Genomic DNA, 25919 nt, shown 5'->3' on the forward strand with positions numbered 1-25919 from the left:
CACCACCACCACCACCTTCCTTATTATCGTAATGACTTGTTACCTATTTGAAAAGATACATGCACCTCAATAGCCAAGACAGGGAAACAATGTAAATGTCCATTGACAGACGAATGGATAAAGAAGATATGGTATATCTATCTATCTATCTTATATCTATATATACATATGCACACAACAGAACATTACTCAACAATAAAAAGAATGAAATAATAAAATAATGCCATTTGCAGCTATATGGATGGACCTAGATATTCTTATACTAAGTGAAGTAAGTCAGAAAGAAGAAGACAAATACCATATGATATCACTTATATGTGGAATCTAAAATATGATACAAATGAACTTACCTATGAAGGAGAAACAGACTCACAGACATAGAGAACAGATTTGTGGTTGTCGAGGGGGAGGGGAGGTGGGGGAGGGATGGATTGGGAGTTTGGGATTAGCAGATGCAAACTATTATATGTAGAGTGGATAAACAACAAGGTCCTATGAGAATGATACTCAATATCCTGTAATAAACCAAAATGGAAAAGAAAAAAAATGACTCGTTACCTTTGCCTCCTTGAGTGTAATAGGTGCAGGACAAAAACTTGCAGTAGTGGGGACAAGCAGTTCTGAAATTATGCAGAAATAGAAACCATTTGAAAAATAATAGTCATTGGGTTTCATATCCAGCTGCTTCTAACCCTACTTGGATTAACTGCTGTTATTTCTTTCTCTCAATAATCCATGCAAATGCCCTTGATAGCAGTTCTAATCCTGAATAGGGTTGTCTTGAAAGCTTTCAAATAAAATAATATTTGGAAACTATATCTCTAAAATTTACATTACAAATTTGAACTTCATTTTAAGTACATTGGAAATAGAGAAAAATTTAACTATGTAAATCAAAATCAACATGATTCTGTCACTCAGAGAGAGCCACTATTTAGCAAATTAATCTCTGTTCTGTAGTTACATATTTATGTAGGTATATTTTATCTGATTCATATGTGTAAATTTGTATTCTGTTCATTTCATTTGGTATTGTATTATAAGTGACTTTCATGTTTACCATAAACATTGTTATTAGTGGCAGCAAAATAGTGTGTCAAATGGCTATACCGTAATTTACTTAACTATTCCTTTAATTTTAGATCCAGGTTTGTATTATTATAAATAATGGTGCTTAGTGTATAAATCTCAGTCCAATTTCAGATTATTTCTTGAAAATAGATTTCTAGAAGTGAAAGTAAAGTGTCAAAAAGGACTATTCATATTCCTAAACTTCTTGATTCATATTTCCAAATAGCTTTGCACAATATTTAGAAACAGAAATGAGAGTGTTCAGAATAGAGTTATGACTTTATCTTGTGCCTGAAAACTAAGAGGTTATCAGTTGAACCACGGGTCTATTTTTCATTCCCTTCTGCTCCCCCATTCCCAAGGATTTCCTCTGGGTTTCACCTCTGGTTGAAAATCATCACTATTTGGCAAAGCCAGAAACTCAGGTGGGGATATTCACCTTTGACACATAGGACATAAGCACAAAACACAGGACCTGAAACAGAGACACACACAGGCAGAGAGGCAAAACTGGATCCACAGCCAAGGAGCTGAAGCAAGGAGGTAGCAGGCTTAGGATGGCAAAAGAGTCAAGGCAAGAGTCTATGAGGATGAAGGCTGTATGGGGCTCTAAGTGGGTCCCTGTTTACTGGTGCTGGCAGGCAGCCAGCTCTTGGGAGGTCAGAGAAGAGGGCCATGCGGGGGACCACCTGCCAGCCTGCCCATGCCCTTTGGCCATAAGTGGGGCATTCTTTCTGATACCAAGCAGGACCCTGTGAGGCTCCTGAGCACAAAAGCCTTTCTGGGTCCCCTGCTTATTGATTACAGGAAATAGGTTTCATTCAGCCTCCATGACCCTCCTTGAGTTCCAAAGGGCAGGTTCAAACAGTTGCTAATCAGGGAAGAGAGGGGATGCAGAGACAAGGGAGGAGCAGGCAAGAAACAATAGTGCAGCTTTGGGGCAGGGTCCTGGTTCCCCCTTAAGGGATACACATAACAATATCTTTGAGCTGTTCTGCAGATACTAAAAACCCCCCACCAGCTGGGAGAAATGAACTGTATGTTGCCCACAAGCACGTAGACCCCAGACCAATTGGAACCAGAAATTTGATGATGCCGACTCCCAATGACCTCACCACCAGCCAATCAGAAGAATGTCCACGAGCTGACCACGCCCTGCTCCTTGAACCATTACTATAAAGCTCCTCATTACCCCCTTCAGGCTGGAACACACAGTTTTGAGGGCATTAGCCTGCTGTGGCCCCCTTGCCTGGCAGAGCAATAAAGCTATTCTTTTCTACTTCACCCAAAACTCTATCTCTGAGATTTAATTTGGTGTCAGGGTACAGAGGCCAGATTTGGCTTCACTTCCAATATTAAAAATGCTTCTTTCTTGGGTGTCCCTTACATGAAACCACAAGGAACATGATCTTCATCCTTGAAGGCCTCCTTTGGCAGAAAGAAAACATTGCCTGTGTTTACTATTGCCATGCCCATCTTCCCAGTGCTGTTCTATGTTTTCTTTCCTTCTGCTCCAATTCAGCTCCCATCCTCACTCCTTCCTATTTATCCTCCCAAGCTCAGATGTAAAGGGACTTCATAAAGCCCTGCTACATGCTGACCCAGAAACATAGACTTACCTCTCAGTGCGCCCTATCGCAGGTGTGATGACATGTCCTACGGCCTTCATTCTAATGCAATGCAAGCTCCAGGTGGGCAAGGCCTGAGACTGCCTGTCTCCTGGGTTGTGTCCTTGTCACTGGGACCAAGCTTGGATCATTTGAGCAGCTTAATAAATATCTGTTGAACAAACAAACAAACAAAATGAAGGAATCTGTCTTCCCCCAAATGTGGAAAAGAGCCTTCATTCGGTCACCTGCTCCCCTGAGTGTGTGAAATCACAAAGATAGCTTTAGCTCCCAGGGCTGCCTTCCCCTACACTTGCTGAGAGCATGCCAGTCAGTCCTGGTAGTTTTCAGACAAATCGAATTAGAAATGGTTGTACTCATTTGGAAAATCAAGAACTGGCTTTGAAATCTTTCCCCACATATTAGATTGAATCAAGATCGTTTCCCCCCAGCTCATAAATGCTTGATTGGCTTTGCTTGATGCCTTGTGATGGAAACACAGCCTTGCATTGCTAGCTCTATGTTTTACTCACCAGCGTGTTGTGATGTCTGGATTATGATTAAAAACAATAAAAACAAAACAAACACACACAATGAAAATGCTTGGTAAATAACAGCTCAGCACAGTAAAAGTTGGAAGTGCTTTAGGAAACACTAAAACCATCAAGGTAAGCAGAACTTCAAGCTAGGTCTGCCGTATTCCCTTGAGGTCTTAAAATTTGATTTTCTGGTACAGCAGGTCAGCCATACCTGACTTATCATCTCTTTTCAGGACCCCAGGAAGGGATGAGCTGGGACTTGGCTGTGACAACATTTGAGGAGTCCCAGTGAGAGCAGACTGGCCACTTACCCTACACCTCCCTTGCTCACCCATGTATTCCTTGCTTTAGCTTCTACCTTAGTCCCCAGACTCAATTCAGACTCATACTACTTTTGGTCCAGGTCTATTCCTAGCCTACCTCCACCTGTGACCTCAGGTCTTTTTCAACAGACAAAGAATGGTCCACTCTTTATTTTATTTTATATATTTTTTTAAATTTATTTTGTTGAAGTATAGTTGATTTCCAATGTTGTGTTAGTTTCTGGTTACAGCAAAGTGACTCAGTTATACATGTATATAATAGTTTGCATCTGCTAATCCCAAACTCCCAGTCCATCCCTCCTCCAACTCCCTCCCCCTTGGCAACCACAGGTCTGTGAGTCTGTTTCTGTTTCGTAGATAAATTCATTCATGTCCTATTTTAGATTCCACATATAAGTGATATCATATGGTATTTGTCTTTCTCTTTCTGATTTACTTCACTTAGTGTGATAATCTCTAGGTCCACCCATGTCATTGCAAATGGCGCTGTTTCATAGAATGTCCACTCTTTAAATCCCTTTTATTTTTCTTTCTCTTTTTCTGTGTGGGCAGATGGAGAGTTCTCAGATGACAGACAGCTGGGTGCCCTGGGTGTCAGAGGACCGGGGTCTCAGATCTGGCAGCTCAATTTCTGGTCTGTGCCACCCCTCCTGCTAATGCCAATCTGCACTGCCACCCCACCCCACATCAGAGGTACAGTGAGGGGATGGGCTCTTCCCTTTTGGGGGAGTGAACTGCAACTGTGCTTGCATGTGCCTGGAGTCTGTAGGCTGCCAGGAGGCACAGGGCTCTGGAGCAGTTTTCCCCCACCCTCCTAGGGAGCCAATCAGACTGTCTGCCAAAGTCCAAGACCATAGCATCCCAAATGCATCAATTCCATTGCACATCCTGGTGGCCAGTAGGTCCTCAGGGCTTGGCTCCTCTCTTATCTCTGTCCTACTCTTCCCAGGGCACTCAAGCCCAGAGCAGGGTCTTACTGCTCAGCTGGTGAGCAGTGTTTGCTGGGGGAAATAAAGTACCAGAAGAAGAGAGTCAGGAAGTGTTGGCAAATGACCTGATTGAAAATGAGTTAGAGGCCAATGACATTGCCTTCTCCTCACATGCGTTTTATCTATAACTTCTGTATTTTCAGATTATAATTTAAAGCAGAGCAGAGGATAACTTTCTGGTGCCTTCTGCAAAAGACCTAACTGGCTTGAATCACTATCCCAGGCAGTAGTAGGTGTCTTTGTAGTGAAGTGAGTCCAGAAGGAACGCACTTGCCAAACCAAAATAACTAGACAAAGATGGCACGCATCTTCTCTGGTCAAAGTTTGACTGCGGGAAAATGCCAACCAATGAGAAATACCTATTAGCAATTCATCAGTGATTGGCCCCTTTATCTATAACCTATGGTCTATGCAGCCGATACAAGATCAGCAAGTAAGTAACAATTTTGAAAGAGAGTGGATTCTTGCCATAGAGATAAGGCAAAAGCAAAGCCCAAGTAGAAATTTAGGCACAGTTAGCTTTTGCTGTTAAGGTCTAAAATTTGCCATGTACATCCATGGCCTCAACTGAAATAAGCAAAGGATTATGTTCAATCCTAAAGCTGTGAAATAGGCACTAATTCAGTCATTTTTTAAATGTCTTTCTTCTCAGTCTTATTAGTTCCTTGTTTTAGCCTAGTCAATTTTGGCATTTTTGTCTTTACACTATCTGAGACCTGGCTAATATACCAGGTGTCCAATGAACAAGTGGTGATAGATTCCATGTTTAGGAATCTTTGACAAACACAGAGATCATTAGATCACTGTGTAATACATTTCTGTCTGTTCCATCTACCATATACCCACATTTAGACCATGATGATGTTTCCCCCATTGTAAGCAGAACAGCATCTTCTAAAGTTGGTCCCTCTGTACATGTGATAAGCCCTGTCTGTGACAGTTTATCTGATCCATTCCGTAGTCACATAACACAGACTTAAGTAGTACTAAGTTCCCTCTGTCGGATCCTCCTTACCCATGTGGCACTAGGAGACCACAGTAATTATGCTATTACTCTAAGATCTTCATTTGGATGAGTTCCCCCACCATGGAGGAAAGATTTTAGTTGGATGCCTTTTACTGGATTTCAGTCAGCATTTGACAAACTTCTGATATGGTGGCAGAATGACCTGGATACATTTGGAAGGAGGCTGCAGCTGAGAACCTGTGTTTTCTCTCATTGTTTTCCTCTGATTTTCCTTGCACTGCCCTTGGACCAGCACCCAGCTACGTGGCTTACATATAATTTCTCCCATTTTATTATCTCCAAGAAGGTTTCAACCACCTTAATTCCCGATACATTTCCGCATTAACCTAGCATTCTCTTTGTATTTTAAGATGCTGTTTCTTGAGAGGTGGGCAGGAGGAGGAATAATCAATCAGGTAGCTGTTATACCCTGGTAAACATGTTTTTTATTTTTTAAATTGGACTTCCCTTTTAAAAATATGGACCAGTATCATCTTCTGCTTACTTGCTTTAAATATATATATATATATTTATATATATATATATAATTATATATATATATATATAATTATCTATGGAGACTCTTGCTGTATTCCCTGAAGTTAGAAAGGAATTGGTAGGGAAAAGTCTTAGGTTTCCTTTCTTATGCTTTGAAGCATTATTTTAAAAATGTCTTAAAAAGCAAGTACTTGGTTACACTTCTCACTCCAACATTGGAAATGACTCTGTTGATGCCTATCCCCCCTCCTAAGAGAAGATAGATGATAAGAATATGGGTTTTCAGTCTCAGATGCCCAAAGAATGAGGGCCCTTGTGGGAATCTGTGAACTACCCAGTCCACCAGCCTCGGGTTACAAAAGAGGAAACTAAGATTCTTGAGGTCACTGGCCTCAGGTCACCCGAAAAAGTGGCAGATCAGGAAAAAGAAAAACGAGGCAAGAACAGTGCTAGACACAATGCCCATGTTCTCATTTGATCCTAAATCAACACTCTACCATTATTCTCGCAGCTATAGTAGCAAAAATTAAGGAATCAGAGAGACCATATGGTTTTCCTGGTAAATATTCATGATAAGAATCCGATTCTGCCTAAATTGAACAATTTCACTTTCCTCTCAGAATTCAAAGCCAGATGCTCTCTACCCAACTACAGATGAATTTTTATGAAAAGCCTATGCAAGTAGTAAAGAGTAGCTAACTATTACGAGGCAGTCTAAGCGATAATGATAAGTGTATGTTAACACTTGTATGGATATGTGAATAAATGGTCTAGGGACACAAACCATTGGGACCTGGTGAAGAAGGCAGCCACCTTGGGGTTGGGGGGGGGTCTGAAAAGGCCCCAGGAATGGGCCAGAAGGAAGGAGGGAGGGGGTGTGAGGGTGGGTGCAGAGGCCCGAAGAGGTCACTCCCGGTGGAGGGAGAAAGGCAGGAAGTATATTGAGGGGACTGGTTGCCATAGTAACCACACACATGGATTGGATGAATGAGCTTAAGAACTTGAATTTGCTGTCAGTGTCTTCATACAGCAGTGGGAGGGGCCACCAATCAAGGCAGGTGATGGTCAACCCACAGTGCAGGGCCATCCCTGGTCTGTGCTATTTGAGGTCGCTAGGCAAGCAGAGGAGAGTGGAAGCCCCTCAACCCTGCACAGCACCTACTATCAATTTTACCTGCAGACTATCTGTTTGCTGTTCTCCCTCACCATTCTAGACAGAGCCCTCCACAAACCCTTAAGTGCCCGAAGTATGGCCCTTGAGCATCCTTTCTTGCACACAGTGCATACTCTATTCCATACCTACAGCCCCCTGAGGGATGCATCTCAAGCACAATATGATCCTACTGCCTAATCTATACATCAGTTCTCTCTTCACCCCTTTCCATTCTGTTTTGTCCATAGGATCAAGTTCTAGTACCTCGACATGGTCTAAAGTCTTAATGATTGCATCCCTTCCTGCCCTTCCCACTGGATCTTGCCTGCTGTTGTGCTGGCTTCTGAATTGCCGTCAGCTGACCTTCTGGCAGGTCCTTGTATATACCGCCCACCTTCCTGTCTCTGACCTTAGAAACTGCGTTCCCTCTCTCCTCGGATAAAACTTCTGCTCACTTTCCAATTAGTTACACCTTCTCTCCTGTAAAATCTCAATTCCAATGTCACTTCCCTAAGGAAGCCTTTTGTAACCCTCCAGATTAGAAGAGGCTTCCTTTGTGTGAGATCTCATGTACTGTTTCTTCATAGCAATTAATAGTGTGGAGGTTTTTCTCTGCCCTCCAAAGGGAGGGCCTGCTTGGGGAGGATGAATCAATGAAAAAGGCTTGCCTCCTCCCGCTGACTTCTTGTGTTTTAAGGTCCTGACCATTCTTAGGAGTCCATCAGGCTTCATGAATCAGATAGGGGACAGTACAGCTCTTGTTGTTAATGGTACAAAACAAAGTGTTTTTCCATAGAAATGGACAGTCTCTCTAAGATGGTCTACGAACAGGTCTTAGAGTTTCAGCGTTCTGTGCTCCATCCATAGAAATCAAAGTCTTTTGTCTGAGAAAAGAGGTGGGACGGGAACTTCTGTGTTTTGAGGGTTGCAAAGGAAAGGCCATGGTGGACCCCAGAGAAGGAAAGTGGACATGGTTTGGGGGACCCCGAGGGACAGATGGGCCCATTACTTCTGTATACCTTATCTTTTGGAAAAGAATGAGCATGTATGAGCATGAAAGCATTGGGCACTAAGAACTGCCATTTGGGGGACAAAGAGAGGCCCCCACTTATAGGTACCAGTGACCTGTGGCTCAGTGGAGCCATTGTCCCATGGAGGGTCACCATCCAACCGGGGCCTGGTGGTGTTGTCAGGTGAGGCACATCAGACACCAAGGATTTAGACTGTTAAGTGTAGAGTGACTTCCTTTTGGGACAGTGAAAGACCCTGTAGATCTTGTAATATATTCAGGGAAAGAGAGACCATGGCAGCGATACTGACTTTCTTGCAGTCTCATCTATAGGATCAGGGCTGGCTGATTTACCTTGAAGATTTGACCACCATGGTGCATCCCTGTGTCATGGGATACTTTGCATCAGTTACAGTCAAAAATGTACATTTAATGACTATAGACTGAAAAGGAACAGGATCCCATTTACGTGTATAACTTATAAAGCCCTGTGCTTAGCGCATTGTTTTACAATGTTGGAGAAATCTTGAATGCATGTTGAAATCCCTACTGAATTAAATCTACAGTAGAGTGGAGAGTCTGAGGCATGGAGTGTCCTTCTTCACGGGGATGGGATGAAAGTTGAATTAATGGATTAAGCTGGTATATAGGGTAGAATACAGTCTGTTGACTTTTTGTTGCTCTCTGTTTTGACACCTTTCTCAAGTACATTGTCTTCTCTCTCTTGTTTTAACAATTTTGTCATGTTTAAAATTGAAGTATAGTTGATTTACAATGTTGTGCTAGTTTCAGGTGTACAGACACACACATACACATACATATATATATTTCAGATTCTTTTCCCTTATACGTTATTACAAGATACTGAGTATAGTTCCCTGTGTTATACAGTAAATCCTTATTGATTATCTATTTTATATATAGTAGTGTGTATATGTTAATCCCAAACTCCTAATTTATCCTTCTCCCACCCTTTCCTCTTTGATAACTGTAAGTTTGTGTTCTATGTCTGTGGGTTTACTTCTGTTTTGTAAATAAGTTCATTTGTATCTTTTATTTTAGATTCCACAAATAAGTGGTATCATATGGTATTTGTCTTTCTCTGACTTACTTCACTTAGTGTGATAATCTCTAGGTCCATCCATGTTGCTGCAAATGGCATTATTTCATTCATTTTAAGGCTTGAGTAATATTGTCTTCTTGCATGCTCTTTCTAAATCAATGCTGGGGACTCCCTCAAATGCTGTCTTGAGAAGGATTCTGGACTCACAAATGGCATTATTGAAAATGATTCAATAGTCCGTGTTGATTTCAAAAGTACTACTTTTTCATTTAGCTAATTTCTTCTTTCTCTCCATTGTGGTGAATGGGGCTAAGTATCAGTGCCTCTTGACACTTTGGCATTTCTGCCAGCAACCAGCACAGCTGAGATGGATGTGGAATGGGGCAGGGGGTGCTGCACAGCAGTGTGACAAACAGCTCAGCCCGGAACACTCACATTTGTCAGGAGAGTTGGGTCAGATTGGGTGTAAACGGCGTTTCCCATCTACTCCCATCTCTCTCTCGTACTTGCCCTTGGACCTACCATTGGAGAACAGAGCAGGGAAGTGCTCTAAAAACAGAGAAGTTTTGGACAGCTCAGGCAGCTGCATGGACACAAGGGCAACAGAGGACAGCATGAGGGAAATGTGGGAGACGGAGTGGAGACCACGGCCTGCAGTGATGTGGAGACACCGTCCAAAGACAATGCATTTCCAAGTTCTCCTGCTCCCTGTTGAACAAAGCATTGATCCCCACACCTGGCCTTACCTTAACCAGTGAGGATCCCTGAAGCATTTATTTGAAGTTCTTGCCACCAGGATCTTGCTGGGGACCTGGAGTGTCCCCTGAGTGCCTCTCAAGGGCTTCTGGGTTCCCTGGCCTATTTCAAAGGTACTGGGGCCCATTAGACTTTCAGTGGAATGCAGGGGACAATCTCAGTTCCTCTAGACCCCCACTTTCCTGAGGACCATCCTCCATGATTGTCTATCCAGAGAACACTCACAAAATGGCTTGAGTCGAGCTAAATATTGGACTTTTTAAAGGGTTTTTTAAATTGAAAAATAGCTGATTTACCATGTTGTGTTAGTTTCTGGTATACAGCAAAGTGATTCAGTTATACATATATATATATATATATTATTTTTCATATTCTTTTCATATGGTTTTTTACAGGATATTGAATATAGTTCCCTATGCTCTACAGTAGGACTTTGTTGCTTATCCATTCTAGTTTGCATCTGCTAACCCCAAACTCCCAATCCATCCCGCCCCTGCACCCCCTCCCCCTTGGCACCCACAAGTCTGTTCTCTGTGTCTGTGAGTCTGATACAGGACCATGTCGATGTACTAGAACTTGATCCTATGGACAAAACAGAATGGAAAGGGGTGAAGAGAGAACTGATGTATAGATTAGGCAGTAGGATCATATTGTGCTTGAGATGCATCCCTCAGGGGGCTGTAGGTATGGAATAGAGTATGCACTGTGTGCAAGAAAGGATGCTCAAGGGCCATACTTCGGGCACTTAAGGGTTTGTGGAGGGCTCTGTCTAGAATGGGGTATCTGTGAGCTTAGTATGACTTTAGGTAGTCTGTGTGCTGATGGGGGGGGTCTGTGCATTTTTTAAATGAACGCAGTGTCATTGTGTAGAATACATGAGATATGCACGTTAGCACTTAGCCTAATGCCAAATGCAGTATAAACTGTGGGCAATTTCTTGATGGATATCAAGGGCCTTACCCTTTGACACATTAATTAACTTCTGGGGATCTAGCCTAAAGAGAAGAACACATCTAAACAACTACAAAAAATGATCAATGCAAGAATATGCTCATAGCGGTGTGCTTGATGAGTGCATCATTAGAAATGTGCTATTGGGAGAAGTTTGTTTGGAAACTGCTATTTGTTTTCAGAAATGCAGGACTGTCACTAACAAATATATTTGGGACCTAAGGATGTTTTTTTTCAGGATTATGAGGCTGTACAACCTGAAGGATTAATCTGTTCTAGGACTAGGAGCTGTCCTAGGTATCTAACCCCACTACCTGGCCACTTTACTGCAAAGTTGAATTCAGGCAGCCAGGCAAGCCAGGGCATTCCTCTTTCAGAAATCCCTGTCTTTTTTTTTTTTTTTTTGCAGAAGTGGCACTGGCTATGGAAATAGGTGGAGCTTAGCCTCTTTCATTGGGATTGAGAGATTTACAGGGAACATGGTGTGTCTATGAATAGAACAGACTGTGTTTGCCAAGGGGGAAGGGGAGTGGAGAGGGGTGAATTGGTAGTTTGGGATTAGCAGATGCAAACTAGTACATATAGACTGCATGAACAACAAGGACCTACTGTATAGCACAGGGAACTATATTCACTATCCTGTAGTAAAACATAATGGAAAGGAACATGAAAAAGAATGAATATATATATATATATATATATATATATATATATATATATATATAAAACTGAGTCACTTTGCTGTACAGTGGAAATTAACACAACATTGTAAATCAATTATAATTCAATAAAATAAGTTAAAAAAAGATGTGTCTATGACTATTTAGAGGAAAATACGGCATTACACTTACCTGAATAAGCTCACTGCATTGTTATAGAGGTTGGCTATAAAAATTACAAATGGCTTTCATATTGTAACACCTATTCATAATCTAGATGGTATTCCAGGCTTTCTCCTATTCATCTAGTAAAAGTGACTCCAGCACATGGCTCAGCTGGGCACATATATACATTTGTCTATTTTCCTGTAACTTCTTCAAGTAAACTCGGACCCATTTTCCCTCATTTATGCAAAGGATAATCTTCTTCCACTTCTTCCTGCTTCTAGTCTACACACACTTAATACTCCCCACTTCTGGTCCTCTCATGCATCCCCCCCTCGACTTCCCATGTTACTAAAAATACTCTTAATACATTAAAAATCTGGCCAATGTCACTTTACTGCTTCTAACTTTGAATGATAACTTTGGCAAGCATAAACTCACCTGCTTTATGGTCCATGGTCCTCTCTGTCCCACTGCAAGTTCAGAAATGACTCATTCCCCAGGGATGCCATTTTGCTAATTTTTCCAAGCCTTTGCAAACACCATGCCATCTGCTGAGAAGGCTGACCGGGCACTCACTCTTGTCTTTCCCCACTTCCTTCCAGGAAAGCATCGCCTCCCTTGTGAAACCTTTGCTTCTTTAGCTATTTCTTCTACCAGGCTGCCCTGGGGACATTCCATATTGTAACAAAGTTTTCTCATACGTATCTCTTTGAAAGGTATCCCAGTGCTTGGCACTTAGTTGACTTGCAGTACAGCATTATTCAATGAATGAATGTAATTAGTTTTATCTCTGGATCCCTAGAAACTTCTGATGCTTCCCATGCCCCCACCCACCCTGGGTCTTGGATGACCCTCTTTGCAGATAGCACCATGATGTAGAAAAAAGAATGGAAAACAATCTTGTGGGTGTGTCTGAACAAAGCTGACATATTTTTCCCTTTAAGATCTTGCTGCTGTATGTAAAATGATCCTGAAATTAAGGTCAGCTCCAGGTGGTTGTTTATATCAGCTGTCAGATTGCAGAATAAAAAATGGCTTTTATATATTTGATTTTTATTGTTTTCCAGGGCAATGTCACATTTTCCTGCTCCGAACCACAAATTGTTCCCATCACATTTGTCAACTCGAGCAGCAGTTATTTGCTGCTGCCCGGCACCCCCCAAATCGATGGGCTCTCGGTGAGTTTCCAGTTTCGAACGTGGAACAAGGATGGTCTGCTTCTGTCCACGATGCTCTCTGAGGGCTCAGGGACCCTGCTGCTGAGCCTGGAGGATGGAACCCTGAGACTCGTGATTCAGAAAATGACCGAACGTGCAGCTGAAATCCTCACAGGTACTGTCCACTGACAACTTCTATGTCGTTTCTTGTTCAGCCAAGTCAATACGTGTTTGAGAATCTGACCAAAACATACAGGCTCCAGCTCCCAGGGGTGTGAGATGACCAGTCTTCACAAATTTACTCTAAGTCTGAAGAGCCAACATTTGTTTTCTTTTTTTCTTCTTTTATAAATTTTGTATTGGAGTATAGTTGATTTACAAGGTCGTGTTAGTTTCAGGTGTACAGCAAAGTGATTCAGTTATACATAGACATGTATCTATTCTTTTTCAGATTCTTTTCCCATCTAGGTGATTACAGAGTATTGCATATACTTCTCTGTGCTATACAGTAGGTCCTTGTTGTTTATCTATTTTATATATAGCCGTGTGTATCTGTTAATCCCAACCTTCTAATGTATTCCTCCCCTCATCTTTCCCCTTTGGTAACCATAAGTTTGTTTTCCAAGTCTGTGAGTTTGTTTCTGTTTTGTAAATAAGTTCATTTGTATCATTGTTTTTAGTTCAATATATAAGTGATATCATATGATATTTTTCTTCCTCTGTCTGACTTACTTCACTTAATATGATAACCTCTAGGTCTAATCATGTTGCTGCAAATGGCAATGTTTCATTCTTTTTTATGGTTGAGTAATATTCCACTATATATATATATATATATATATATATATATATATATATATATATATATATATATATACACCACATCTTCTTTATCCATTCATCTGTCAGTGGGCATTTAGGTGGCTTCCATGTCTTGGCTATTGTAAACAGTGCTGCAATGAACATTGGGGTGCATTTATCTTTTCGAATTATAGTTTTCTGTGGATATATGCCCAGGAGTGGGACTGCTAGATCATACAGTAACTCTATTTTTAGTTTTTTAAGGAACCTGCATACTGTTCTCCATAGCAGCTGCACCAATTTACATTCCCACAACAGTGCAAGAGGGTCCCCTTTTCTCCACACCCTCCCCAGCATTTATTATTTGTAGACTTTTTGATCATGACCATTCTGACCAGTGTGAGGTGACACCTTATGGTAGTTTTGATTTGCATTTCTCTAATAATTAGCGATGTTGAGCACCTTTTCATAAAAGTTTTTAAAATTGTTCTCAAAAAGCTGAAGATTGGAAAGTACTTTCTTTTATAGCAATAGAGTATAGGTCCTAATGTATAGCAACATGGAATAGATGTATGAATAACATCCTGACTCTTCTATCTGCCATTCCTTCAACATGGAGCCATGGAATTTTCTCCCTCCTTCTCTACTTATTATCTTACTGACGTCCCCTGTCCTTCTGGAAGCAATGTGTTCACTTAGTGACAAGTACTTACCGAGGTCAGACCACCTGCAGGCATTGGATTGGGGGCTAAGGCAGGCTGCTAGGTCAACAAATCCTGAGAAGCCTTCCTGGCTCTACAGCCTGAATCAAACTGCCTCCTCTGTGCATCCTGGACCAATATCCATCCTGGATTATAGGACACTGAATCATTTATTTAATTTAAATGTCTTTCTTCCCCCACTGGACTCTGAGTTTTGTTATGCAATTAAATTAGAGGAAATTGAGTTAAGTAAAGGATGTGACTTAATAGTCAAGATCAGGTCAGGCTATGGGAAAGCCTCTGATGTCAATGGGTGAACAAAAAACCCATTGAACCTGTTACTGAACCAAACTTGGGTCCGCTCACCCATGTACAGTAAAGCCAATCTACTGACACCGAATTGTGGTGAAGGAAAGTATAGATTTTATTGCAGGGCACCAAGCAAAGAGAAGGGGCAGCTCATGCTCAAAAGACCTGAACTCCCCAATAGCTTTCAGGTAAGGGGTTTTAAAGGCAGTGTGAGGGAGGGAGCTGCAGGGTGTATGATCAGCTTGTGCACAGTTCTCAGATTGGTTGGCATCAAGGTGAAGTTTCCAGCATCATCAATCTTCTGGTTTCAACCAGTCTAGGGTTTCAACCAGTCTAGGGTCTATGTTGTTGTGGTCAGCAATTTTCATCTGGGGGGTGGTCAGCTTCCTGTAAAAAAAAAAAAAAGCCTTTGGAATATGTGTCAGACCTTTATCTTTATCTTTCAGGGAACTGGGAATTTGGTGATTCTGCCATGTGGCTGATTTATAGTCTAAATTGTTACCAGTTTCCCAGCCCAACAGCTATTCTTTATTTTTACATCTTCACATTCCTAATCATTAACTACTTTTTTTTCCTAATCATTAACTCTTGAGCAGCCTTTTGAGACTCAGTGTAGGCGTGGGAGACTAAAGCAAAAGCCTATTACTTCAAAGGAAGGGACACAGGGTCTTGTATACAGTTTCAAACCTCTGGAAATAACAGAAGGGCCTGGATCTGTGAGTCAGAGAGGCAGGTTCCAAAAGCACCTTTTCCCCTTACTAGTTAGTCTGGGGCCCTAGATGAACTTTGTCTCCCATGTAAGTGAGAGTGCATTTGTTATCTACAGCTGCGTAACAAATTATACCAACATGTTTTAGTTGAAAACCGCACATGTTATGTCTGATTTTCTAAGAGTCAGGAATCCAGGAGCCCTTTGGGCAATTCTGGCTGCAGTCAAGTTGTTGGCAGGGGCGACAGTCATCTCAAGGTTCAACCGGTTCTAACTCTGCTTCCAGGCTAACTCATGTGGCTGTGGGCAGACCTCAGAAGATCCAAACTTATCCCCACGCCCTCTCCAGAAGGCTGCCTCATTGTTAGGGCAGCATTCTTACCCCAGAGTGAGTGACCCTGGAGAGAGTGGGAAAGAACCCCCAGGACAAAAGCCACAGTCTTTGTATATCTCATCCCATCCTTTTCATCATATTCTATTCATTAGAAAAAAGTGAATAAGTCTAGCCCTTGCTCAAGTCAAAGGGATTATACAAGGATTCAGATACTAGGAGTCAGAGCCAGCCTCAGCACATGCTCGGTGCCGGCAGCAGTAACCAAGGGAGATGAGCAGGGTCCCAGCAGCATGGCCGCCGAGCTTGAGAGGGTCTGGGGGAGGTAGTGCTCCCTGTCTGAGGGGCTCCAGCCCAGTGGCCACACCAGGAGGAAGACAAAAGAGAATGAAAGAAGCAGATAATCTTGAAAGTACAAAGGAAGAACGGGTTTGTGAAACAGGATCTGACCACCAACCTCTTAGTGATAATCAGCAAACAAATTGGGACTATTTTGTTGACAGCCTTTTTGAGGAAACTCAGAAGGTTGGTGTCAAATGTTTGTCTGCCACTGAACAAAAGAAACTGGTAGGTGTAAGTACAAAATTATGGAAAAATGGATTCACAGTCAGTGATGATTTCAGAAGTTATTTTGATGGTGCAGCTCAGCAGTTTCTGAACTCCATCAAAAAAGGGGAATTATCTTTGGAATTACAGGATTTTTGATAATGAGGAGGTTGATGTTAAAGTTGAAGATAAGAAAAATGAAGTATGTATGTCAACAAAGCCTGTGTTCCAGCCCTTCTCAGGACAGGGTCACAAACTGTGAAGTGCTACACCAAAAATTGTTTCTAAAGCAAAGTGTATTGAAGTTGAGAATAAAAATAAGTTGTCTACTGTCTCACTAAACAGTCTGGAACCCATCACTAATATACAGATCTGGTTAGCCAATGGGAAAAGGAGTGTCCAGAAATTTAACATTTCTCATAGGATAAGCCACATCAAAGACTTCTTCGAAAAACACCAAGGATCCCAAAGAAGTCCTCCCTTTTCCCCGGCAAGAGCTCTTCCTTTCCTCAAATTGCTAGATGAAACACTCACACTAGATATTAGTACTCATGGATCACTGGGGTCCATCTTAGCATCTACCTACAAAATGAGATTCAAAAAAATGCTTACATCACAAGACTGTGACGATGATTAAATATGATCTAAACCCTTTAGCACAGTGTTGAGAAGCTATTTAGCAAATTTCTTTTTCTTCCACACTGACTCAAGACCTCAGGCAAAAACAGGCCTCACTCCTTAGAGTCATAAAAGCTGAGTGAGTTTGTGCAGTCGTGGGGCTTTTGTGAAATTTCTAAGATTTCTAGTCATGGAGGTGAGTTAATCGCTTAGAAACATAACATTTTTCATGTGCAGAGTTATAAAAGTTAAACCTCGATCCTCCTTATTTGAAGAAGAAAAATCGTGAGCTGGCGTTGATCTGTTTCTCTCCAACCGGCGAGATGGTTGAGTACAGAGACTTGTAGAGCTCAGGTCAAAAGTGCAGTTTTAATATAGTACAGGCCCCAGTGACACTTTGCTCTAAAGCATTACCTGTATTATTAAGCATGTGTCAGTCCATTAAAATGTGTTGATGACTGAGAGAGAGGCTGATTAAAGCTGCTCCAATATCCAGTAAAGAGGGAGAAAAAAATCATGTTATATTAGACCTGTCTCTCAAAAAAAATCAAACAAGTAAAAGAAAGATTTAAAAACATTCTGATGTCTGTCTCAGAAAACTCTTGCTTGCTTCTTTCTCCAAGAATTTCCCGAAATTTGGAAAATTCAGAAATTTTGGAATTTCTTTTATTTTTCTTTGAAATGGATCAAGGCTTTGTGTCTACTGGCATTGTTCTACCTGGGGGAAAAAGGTAAACAAACAAAAAAATCAGACTAACAAAAAAGTTTTCTCCTCCCATACATTTCTGAAGAACCTTGTTTTCCAAGTTCTTGAGATTGTACTGGCTTTATAAGAGAAAAATCTCACATGAGAAATCAGAAAAATAATAAACATTGTTCTAATAATTTTGAGGGCCACTGGGGCTACCCTTGACACATGGTACCTCATGGAAAATAGAAAATAGCACATTATTAATTGAACAGGGAATCCAGCTATTTAAAGATTTACTTGAGAATAGTTCATGTATTTCTAACGTCTTGGGTCTAAAAGAGAAGGTGACCCCTATGAGAAGGTCAGCACATGGATGCCTGGCACATTCACTTCGGTTACCAAAGCTTCATAAAGTGTACATAGGTTTTTTGGGGTGTGGTTATTTTGTGCCGTTTGCATTGGGTATCAGGAAGAGAAGTCCAAATGAAATCGTCCTCAAAATAGAAAGCATCTGAATTTAGTTGTTCTAAGGGATGAAGTTTTAGGGAGTTGAAGGGCAACGGTATAATCCCTCCCTTGTATTTTTCTTTATTTTCTATTTTTGTCATCTCCTTTCTTGAAAGCCTTGTATATGTGAATATGAGGCAAAAGTCAAGGGCATCCTTTCACTCTAAGTGATATGACAGTAGAACCAACAATTACTGTGGATCTCATGCAGGTCAGGCATTATGCAAGGACCTTGTCATACAATACTACAGAAAAAAAAAAAAAAGAGCTCATGAAACATATTAAGTGGTTCTTATTTTACCAACAGGCACAAGGGGAAATTGAGAGTCAGCAATTAAGTTCAAGTGACCAAGCAGGTGTTCAAGCTCAGGCCTTTCCTTTGCATCCCCAAGTCCATGGTCACCACAGCGTATCTTGCTGCCCCCCATATTTATTCGTGATATGGTCAGGTGTTTATAAAGAATTCAAATGCAGAGAAACTCTGCTTTAGATGAAAGATGAAACGTACAGTACGCTGTTAACAAAAGTAGCCTATGTAGTATCTAAAGTTGGGTTTTCCCAAAACATTTCACTTGGTGGTCCCATCAATAGACAGATTTGGGGGTTAATTGGGGCTGACAAGGGATTGTGAATCCATTGTCTTTGTAGACTTTTACTCCACTTCAGCTGACATTGCCTATTTAGTGTTATAAAGTAAATTATGCGTATCTATATATTAACATACACACATACACACACACTAATAGTCATTGATATATGTGACATACTTTTCTCAGACTTTTTTTTTAATGTTTATTTATGTATTTATTTATTTACTTTTGGCTGCCTTGAGTCTTCATTGTGGTGCACAGGCTTCTCATTGCGGTGGCTTCTGTTGTGGATCATGGGCTCTAGGCACATGGGCTTCAGTAGTTGTGGCACACAGGCTTCAGTAGTTGTGGCATGCGGGCTCAGTAGTTGTGGCTCATGAGCTCTAGAGTGCAGGCTCAGTAGTTGTGACACATGGGCTTAGTTGCTCCACGGCATGTGGAATCTTCCCGGACCAGGGCTCAAACCTGTGTCCCCTGCACTGGCAGGAGGATTCTTAACCCCGGTGTCACCAGGAAAGTCCCTCTCAGACCTTTTTATTTGTTTTTATTATTTTTTATCAGGCCCTTTTAAATGCTCAGTGACGATTCATTAGTAAGATTATCATGTAAGTACGAAGGGTACTAAGTGAAAGCCTAGATGCTTCCAGAGACTTTGCCATGCCTTGCGTAGCTTTTCCCATATTCTTGTCACCCCTGTGCGTCCGATGCCACGTGGAAATCTGGGGGCTGCATGGGAACAGAGAGGAAACCTTCCAGGAGCCCTGCTGCTCCCATGTCCCCTTTCAGGGATCAGAACAGCCAACTGTGCAAATCTTAAATAAACAAAAAAACACCTGGATTTCCTCCTTTATGCATTTCACACTCTAGTTCCTCACCACTTCTCCCAGGTTCCATGTGTCTTGGGGACCACTTTCTCTCTCAGGGCCATACCTACCCCTGGAACGGTTGATACCATGTTCTATTTTTGAGGAGCAAATGGCTGCTATTTTTAAAGACTCTTAAAAAGGTGCTTAGAATGTAGATTGTCATTGTCCAAACCAATCTGGATGACTAAGAAAACAGGAACTTGTGCAAAAGTGAAGGAGACCACCTGGTTCATTTCTTTAGACAATCGAGGCAGAGTGTTTTGAATTGCAAGTGAAACATTCAGTAACCAAAAAAAGCTGGCACCACTATAATTATTTTGCAAGTGGCCTGACATTTCAATGTTATTTTTATTTTGCTGATGAGAACGAGAATGAGAATGAGAATAGGAATGAGAATAGGAAGAAAGAAGTTTGGGTCCTTCAGTCCTGAAAATTTGAAGTATGTTATTTTTTATTTTTATTCTTTTTTGTGGTACACGGGCCTCTCACTGTTGTGGCCTCTCCCGTTGCGGAGCACAGGCTCCGGACGCACAGGCTCAGCGACCATGGCTCACGGGCCCAGCCGCTCCGCGGCATGTGGGATCTTCCCGGACCGGGGCACGAACCTGTGTCCCCTGATCGGCAGGCGGACTCTCAACCACTGTGCCACCAGGGAAGCCCTGAAGTCTGTTTTTGTCTGCTGTAGTGCTTCTCTAAACATCAAGTTCTCACTGAAAAGCCAATCTGGGCAAAGACCTTGAACTCAGGCCTTAGCATCCAGAACTCCAGCTTAGCTATGCTCTGCATCAATGCAGAATGTGAGTTTTATTCTGTTAGACCTCATTGTCCTTTGTAGCTAAAGGAGAGAGTTGGTCTAGAATTACTCAAGTCCCTTCTAAACCTTCATCTTAGTTCTTGAAGGAAAACAGGAGGTCAACCATGTACTTTATTTTCTTCAAAGAAATCATTAACCCCCGAGTCTTCTTTTGAAAATGGGGTAAGTGGCCTAAATTAAGTGTATTCAGCAGGGCCAAGCCCCCTGCCAGAGGTCATGTTTCTCAACTCCCCACATTGTGGTGCATCTGAGGTAGGAAGAATGATAACCTGGGATTCTTTCATACAGTGATTTTTGTGAATGAGATGCTTGGTTGTCCCAGAAAGGCCCTGCATGTTACTCTCTGTGATTCGTATAGAGTTAGGTGCCAAGGAGCTAAATCTGAGAAGTTGTGTTTCGTTTTGTTTTTGCGACGATCTTTTAATCACAGTAGGATACTCTTGTGAGTGTGTATTGATTGGTAGGTAAGGGAGTTATCAGAGTATACAGGACCTTCAATAGTACCGGAGCTATTGCATGTGGAGAGAAAAACAAGATAGAGTCATGATAAGGTTCTTTTAATGTGGGACAGACTTTCTCAGAGATGAGAGGTTTTTTTTTAAAAATATAAATGTATTTATTTTTGGCTGCATTGGGTCTTTGTTGCTGCGTGCGGGCTTTCTCTAGTTGCAGTGAGAGGGGGCTGCTCTTTGTTGTGGTGTGCGGGCTTCTCATTGTGGTGACTTCTCTTTTTGTGGAGCACAGGCTCTAGGCACTCAGACTTCAGTAGTTGCAGCATGCAGGCTCAGTAGTTGTGGCTCATGGGCTCTAGAGCGCAGGCTCAGTAGTTGTGGCACACAGGCTTTGTTGCTCTGCGGCACACGGGATCTTCCTGGACCAGGGATCGTACCTGTGTTCCCTGCATTGGCAGGTGGATTCTCAACCATTGCACCACCAAGGAAGTCCCTAGGTGAGAATTTTTATATATTTATGTCACTGCAGAAAACAGAACAAGCCTCGGTAAGATCAAATGGCAGAAAGACCATCTAATGGCTTTTCATTAGAGAATATTCTCTCCCGAGCATTTAGCTGCACAATCTACTGCTTTGATATACTAGAGTCATCAAACCCAGAGTGGAATTTTCAGGAGTAAGAAATGAGTCTCTGCACAACTAAATGGAACCCAGAAGATGGGGAAGGGAGTCTTCACACTGAGAGATCTCAACCTGACAGCAGGGGCTGTAAAACGAAAGCTGGAAAGACAGAAGGGGAAAGCCAATTGCCAGGCACAGAACAGAATCCCAGGGCCAAGGGACACATGATGAGCAAAGACCCAGAAATCAACCGGATGCCACAGAAATGTTTTTAGTGGTGGCAAATGGCTTATTGGAGAGACCGTTTCAGCTCCTTCCACTGAGTCCCTAGATACAAGCAACAATGTTCTTTCCACCTTACAATTTTTCAGTAGTTAGACACAGGGCATTCCAGCATTACAAATTACTAAACAATCTGTTCTACTCAGTCATTAATTTTCTATACTTAGTAGAATGCTGGGACTGACTTGTTCTTTCTCTAGCTGAAGATAGGATGAAATTCTAATGGCATAGCCTTTGACCAGCAGCCGTCATGGATGTTACTGGATGATTACTTATCATTGCCTTTGTTTAAATTAAATAAATCCTCCTACAGCTATGGTCCACACCATCCCACTTGTTTTTTTTAGGATTTATCTCAGTTGATATTTTCTCAAGAAACCTTCCCAAAGCAGGCCAGCTGCCCCTTTATTGAGTCTTCTGGTTCTTCTCCTTTGTAGCACTGACTGTAAGTATGTGTATAAATGTATGCATTAGTTTGTTAGGAGTATGATAAGAAAATACCATGGATTAGGTGACCTAACAGAAATTTACCTTCTCGCAGTTCTTGAGGCTAGTTCAAGGTGTGGGCAGGGTTGGCTTCTTCTGAGGGACTCTTTCTTGGCTTGTAGAGGTCATCTTCTGTCTGTGTCCTCACATGGTCTTTTCTCTCTGCCCATCTGTCACCTATTATCCTCCTCTTGTGAGGACACCAGTCATATCGACTATGGGCCTACTCAAATGACTTCATTTTACCTTCATTACCTCTTTAAGGGTCCTATCTCTAAGTACAGACACATACTCGGGTACTGAGTGGGGGGGTAAGGATTTCAAAATATACTCGAATCTGTACTCGAATCTGAGGATGGAAGTATTGCCCTCCGAAAGCTCATAGGCACTGTTGAAAGGGACAGTATTGAACACTGATGATGCAGTAGGGCAGATGCTCAGGGTACAGGGGGAGCACAAGGGAAGAGGCACCAGAAAGGGTGAAAAAGGGAAGGCTTCCTAGGGGCAGGGATAACACAGCTCTGTTTTGAAGAAGGAATAGAATTTGGTCAAACAAAGGAGGAAGGGAAGGATGCCCCAATTAGAGGAGAGAAATAGGGGGAGATCTAGATGTGTAAGACTCCACAGGTGGCTTAGAGTGCCTGGATCACAGAGAGCGAAGGAGCACAGGCAAAAGATGAAGCAGAATTTTGTTCAGGGACACTAGAGTTTGGGCTGTCTCCTAAAGGTGACAGAGAAATATCTGGCTCTGGAGCCGACCTTCATTTTTATCATGTAGACACTGGAGCTGAGCATGCAAGTCCATCCTAGAGACACTATGCCTTCACCACCAACCACGAACATGTCAGTTTGTATCTGACCCTAGTGTATGGCAAACCCAGCTGTTTCCCTCCCAGATGCTGACCAAGGGTTCTGAGGATCCAGGTTATCTTGACATATGAACCAGGCTTTCACAGCTAGGAAAGGTTTAACCTGTGATTTATGGTCTAGATGCCAGAGAGGGCCCTGCTGCTGACACTTGGCAGTGGAGATTCAGCTAGTCTGTTGCTGAATCAATCAAGGAGCCTTTGGAGAGGGTAGGATGTTGCTGTTTTGATGCCGAGGGGTACACCAAAACACGATGCAGACTCTGACCCCTAGGAACTTGTAATCCCCTTGGGGAGATAATACTTACAGAGATGAAGAGTTAATTAATGGTACAAGGCAGTAAATAATGCGAGCTAAATGAATAGATCAGACAGTGGATATTATATGAACTTAAAAGGAGAAATCTCTATGTATTGATCTCGTCAAGGAAAGCCTAATTTCTTTATTTCCTGGTTTATTAACTTATTCTCTCAGTCATTCAGTACTTTTTGTGCTGTGCTAGGTGACTGTGATAAAAGTTAAAAAAAATGTGTATATATATATATATATATATATATATATATATATATATATATATATATATATATATATATTTCCTGTCCCTATAGTTAAGGAAAGGAAGCACGAGGACAAAAACTGGGCATTGGATGTGAATTTGGATAGTGGGAGGACAGCATACAAGTGAAGTAGAGGCTGGGAGAGGAAGCTTCAATTAGCTTAGTGCATTCACTAGGAGCATAATGAATACACTAGTCTAGCTAGAGTAGGGAATTTGTGTAGAAATATTGGGAAATAAGATGGTGAGGACAGATGGAGACTTGATTACAGAGGCATCGATTGTCAAGATAAGCATCTGAGTTTCATTCTCTGGGCTCCATGAGCCACTGGAGGGATTTTTGCTGCAAGGTTGATACCGTAAGTCCCCTACATGTGAACCTTCAAGTTCCAAACTTTCACACATGCTAACGTGGCCTTCAGCAACTTAGTGACCCTCAGCCAGAAGGTGGAGCTAGATCTGCAAGAGGACGACTTCATTAAGCTCCTTGCTGTGCCACGCGAGGAGCTGACTAATGAAGACCTGATAGAATTGGAGGTCCAGAGAAAGGACGAAGAGGGACAAGAGGAAGAAGAAGTAACTGAAGAATCGAAGAGACTCACGATGCAGGAAATGGCATGGGGATTTTCTTTATTTTGTTTTTATTAATTTTTATTGGAGTATAGTTGCTTTACAATGTTGTGTTAGTTTCTGCTGTACAGCATAGTGAATCAGTTGGGATTTTCTTTCTTTGAGGAGGCCCTGTTAGTTTTTGAGGCACAGGACTTGAGTGTAGAACGGTACACAAAGGTTGCAGCAGCTGTTCACGGTACAGTCCAGTGCCACCCTATCATCTATGAAGAGAAAAAAAGAGCTACTACCCAGACATCACTGGATCGTTTTCTCAAGAGGGTAGATAGAATTGAATCCAGCAAGGAACCAGAACCTGTGCCATCAGCGTCAGACGTGAGTGACATTGTCCTCCGTCTCCTATTGCTGACGACCCTTCAGCTCTACCATCTCCCACCTCCTCTCCCTCCTCCAGTCAGTAACTCTTCCTGCCTGTTCACTCGATGCCAGCCCCTGTGTGCCAGCTGTTGTACTATACTGCTGTACTTTTCAAGGTACTGTACTGTAAGATTAACAATGTTTCCTTTATTTTTGTGTTTGCTTCTTATTATGTGTTTGTTCTTATTTGTGTGAAAAGTATTATAAACCTATTACAATACAGTACTATATAGCCGATTGTGCTAGTTAGGTACCTAGGCTAACTTTGTTGGGCTTATAAACAAATTGGACTTATGAACGTGCTCTCAGAATGGAACTTGTTCGTCTGTAGAGGACTCACAGTAATAACCTTGCTCTCTAGATAGTTCAAGGTGTCCTGTACCAGAAAGAGGTCAGAGGCTGGGAAAAGAGTGAGGCCATCAGAAAATTCCCAGATCCTGTGATAAGGGATAGAATCAAAGTTGGAGAAGAAATCTGAAGAAATATGTGAATTCAAACCACTGTGTGTGGGGAAGGATTATTAGAATTTGATAATTGATGGATAAATAGTCTCCAAGAAAAACAGGACTCAGGACCTAAATTGTGGTATAATGGTACTAATAATTGGAATATGCTCTTTTATGATGTGATTGACATTTTAAGACTGCCTTATTCAATTATTTAGATATTCCCCACTTTGTTCTCTCAAAAATTGAAACTACCTTTGAACTATTAAGTAAAGGTTGGTATGAAGGGATACGGAGAAACAGCTGAATTGGGTTTTCTGGGGAAGATAAAGCCTAGAAACTTCCAAGTCAAGCCAGGCAGCTGTGTCTTTATTTTACAGATGGAGAAGCAGGTTGAGAGAGATTAAGAAATCTGTCTAAATTGCTAGAAATTATAAGTGGCAGGGTCTTGAGCAAGGGTTAACAGGTGAGTAAAGGCATCAAGGAGATTTGTAACAGATCATTTCCGGGGTTGGAAATAGAGTCCTTCGGGGACTCTGCTCTGGCCTGGACTGTAGCTCTGTGTGTCCTGGTGTGGCTGTATGCCTGATGGTTAGAGGTGCTGGGACAGCCACCCGATTTCAATGTTTCTGTCTTCAAATCGTGAAAAGAGACACTGAAATAAGATGAAGGCTGAAATGCAAAGATCTGTTAGGAATTGGATTGAGAATGAGAGAAAAATAGAAAGGGAGGGAGACATAAAGCAAGCCCTTGCTTTCTGAGACTCTGCAATCTCAGAATTATTCCCTGA

At 41.8% G+C, this 25919-nt stretch overlaps 2 protein-coding genes across 4 annotated transcripts in view; both read left to right on the top strand.

Annotated features, from left to right (window-relative positions):
- The window catches only part of CNTNAP5 (contactin associated protein family member 5), an 866498-nt gene that overhangs the window by 474798 nt on the left and 365781 nt on the right, over positions 1-25919 (top strand). For all 3 annotated transcript variants that reach the window (XM_060016951.1, XM_060016952.1, XM_060016953.1), the window contains one exon: positions 12860-13124. In XM_060016951.1, coding sequence (XP_059872934.1) covers positions 12860-13124 — 265 coding nt within the window. The remainder of the gene's footprint in view (positions 1-12859; positions 13125-25919) is intronic.
- Positions 16188-25161, top strand: LOC132428749 (UBX domain-containing protein 2A-like). Its single transcript, XM_069540874.1, is given in 6 exon segments — positions 16188-16495; positions 16497-16604; positions 16770-16891; positions 22225-22232; positions 24084-24272; positions 25045-25161. Coding segments are annotated over 6 exon segments (852 nt in total).

Source organism: Delphinus delphis, chromosome 7 (assembly GCF_949987515.2).
Source record: "Delphinus delphis chromosome 7, mDelDel1.2, whole genome shotgun sequence".
Taxonomy (NCBI): domain Eukaryota; kingdom Metazoa; phylum Chordata; class Mammalia; order Artiodactyla; family Delphinidae; genus Delphinus; species Delphinus delphis.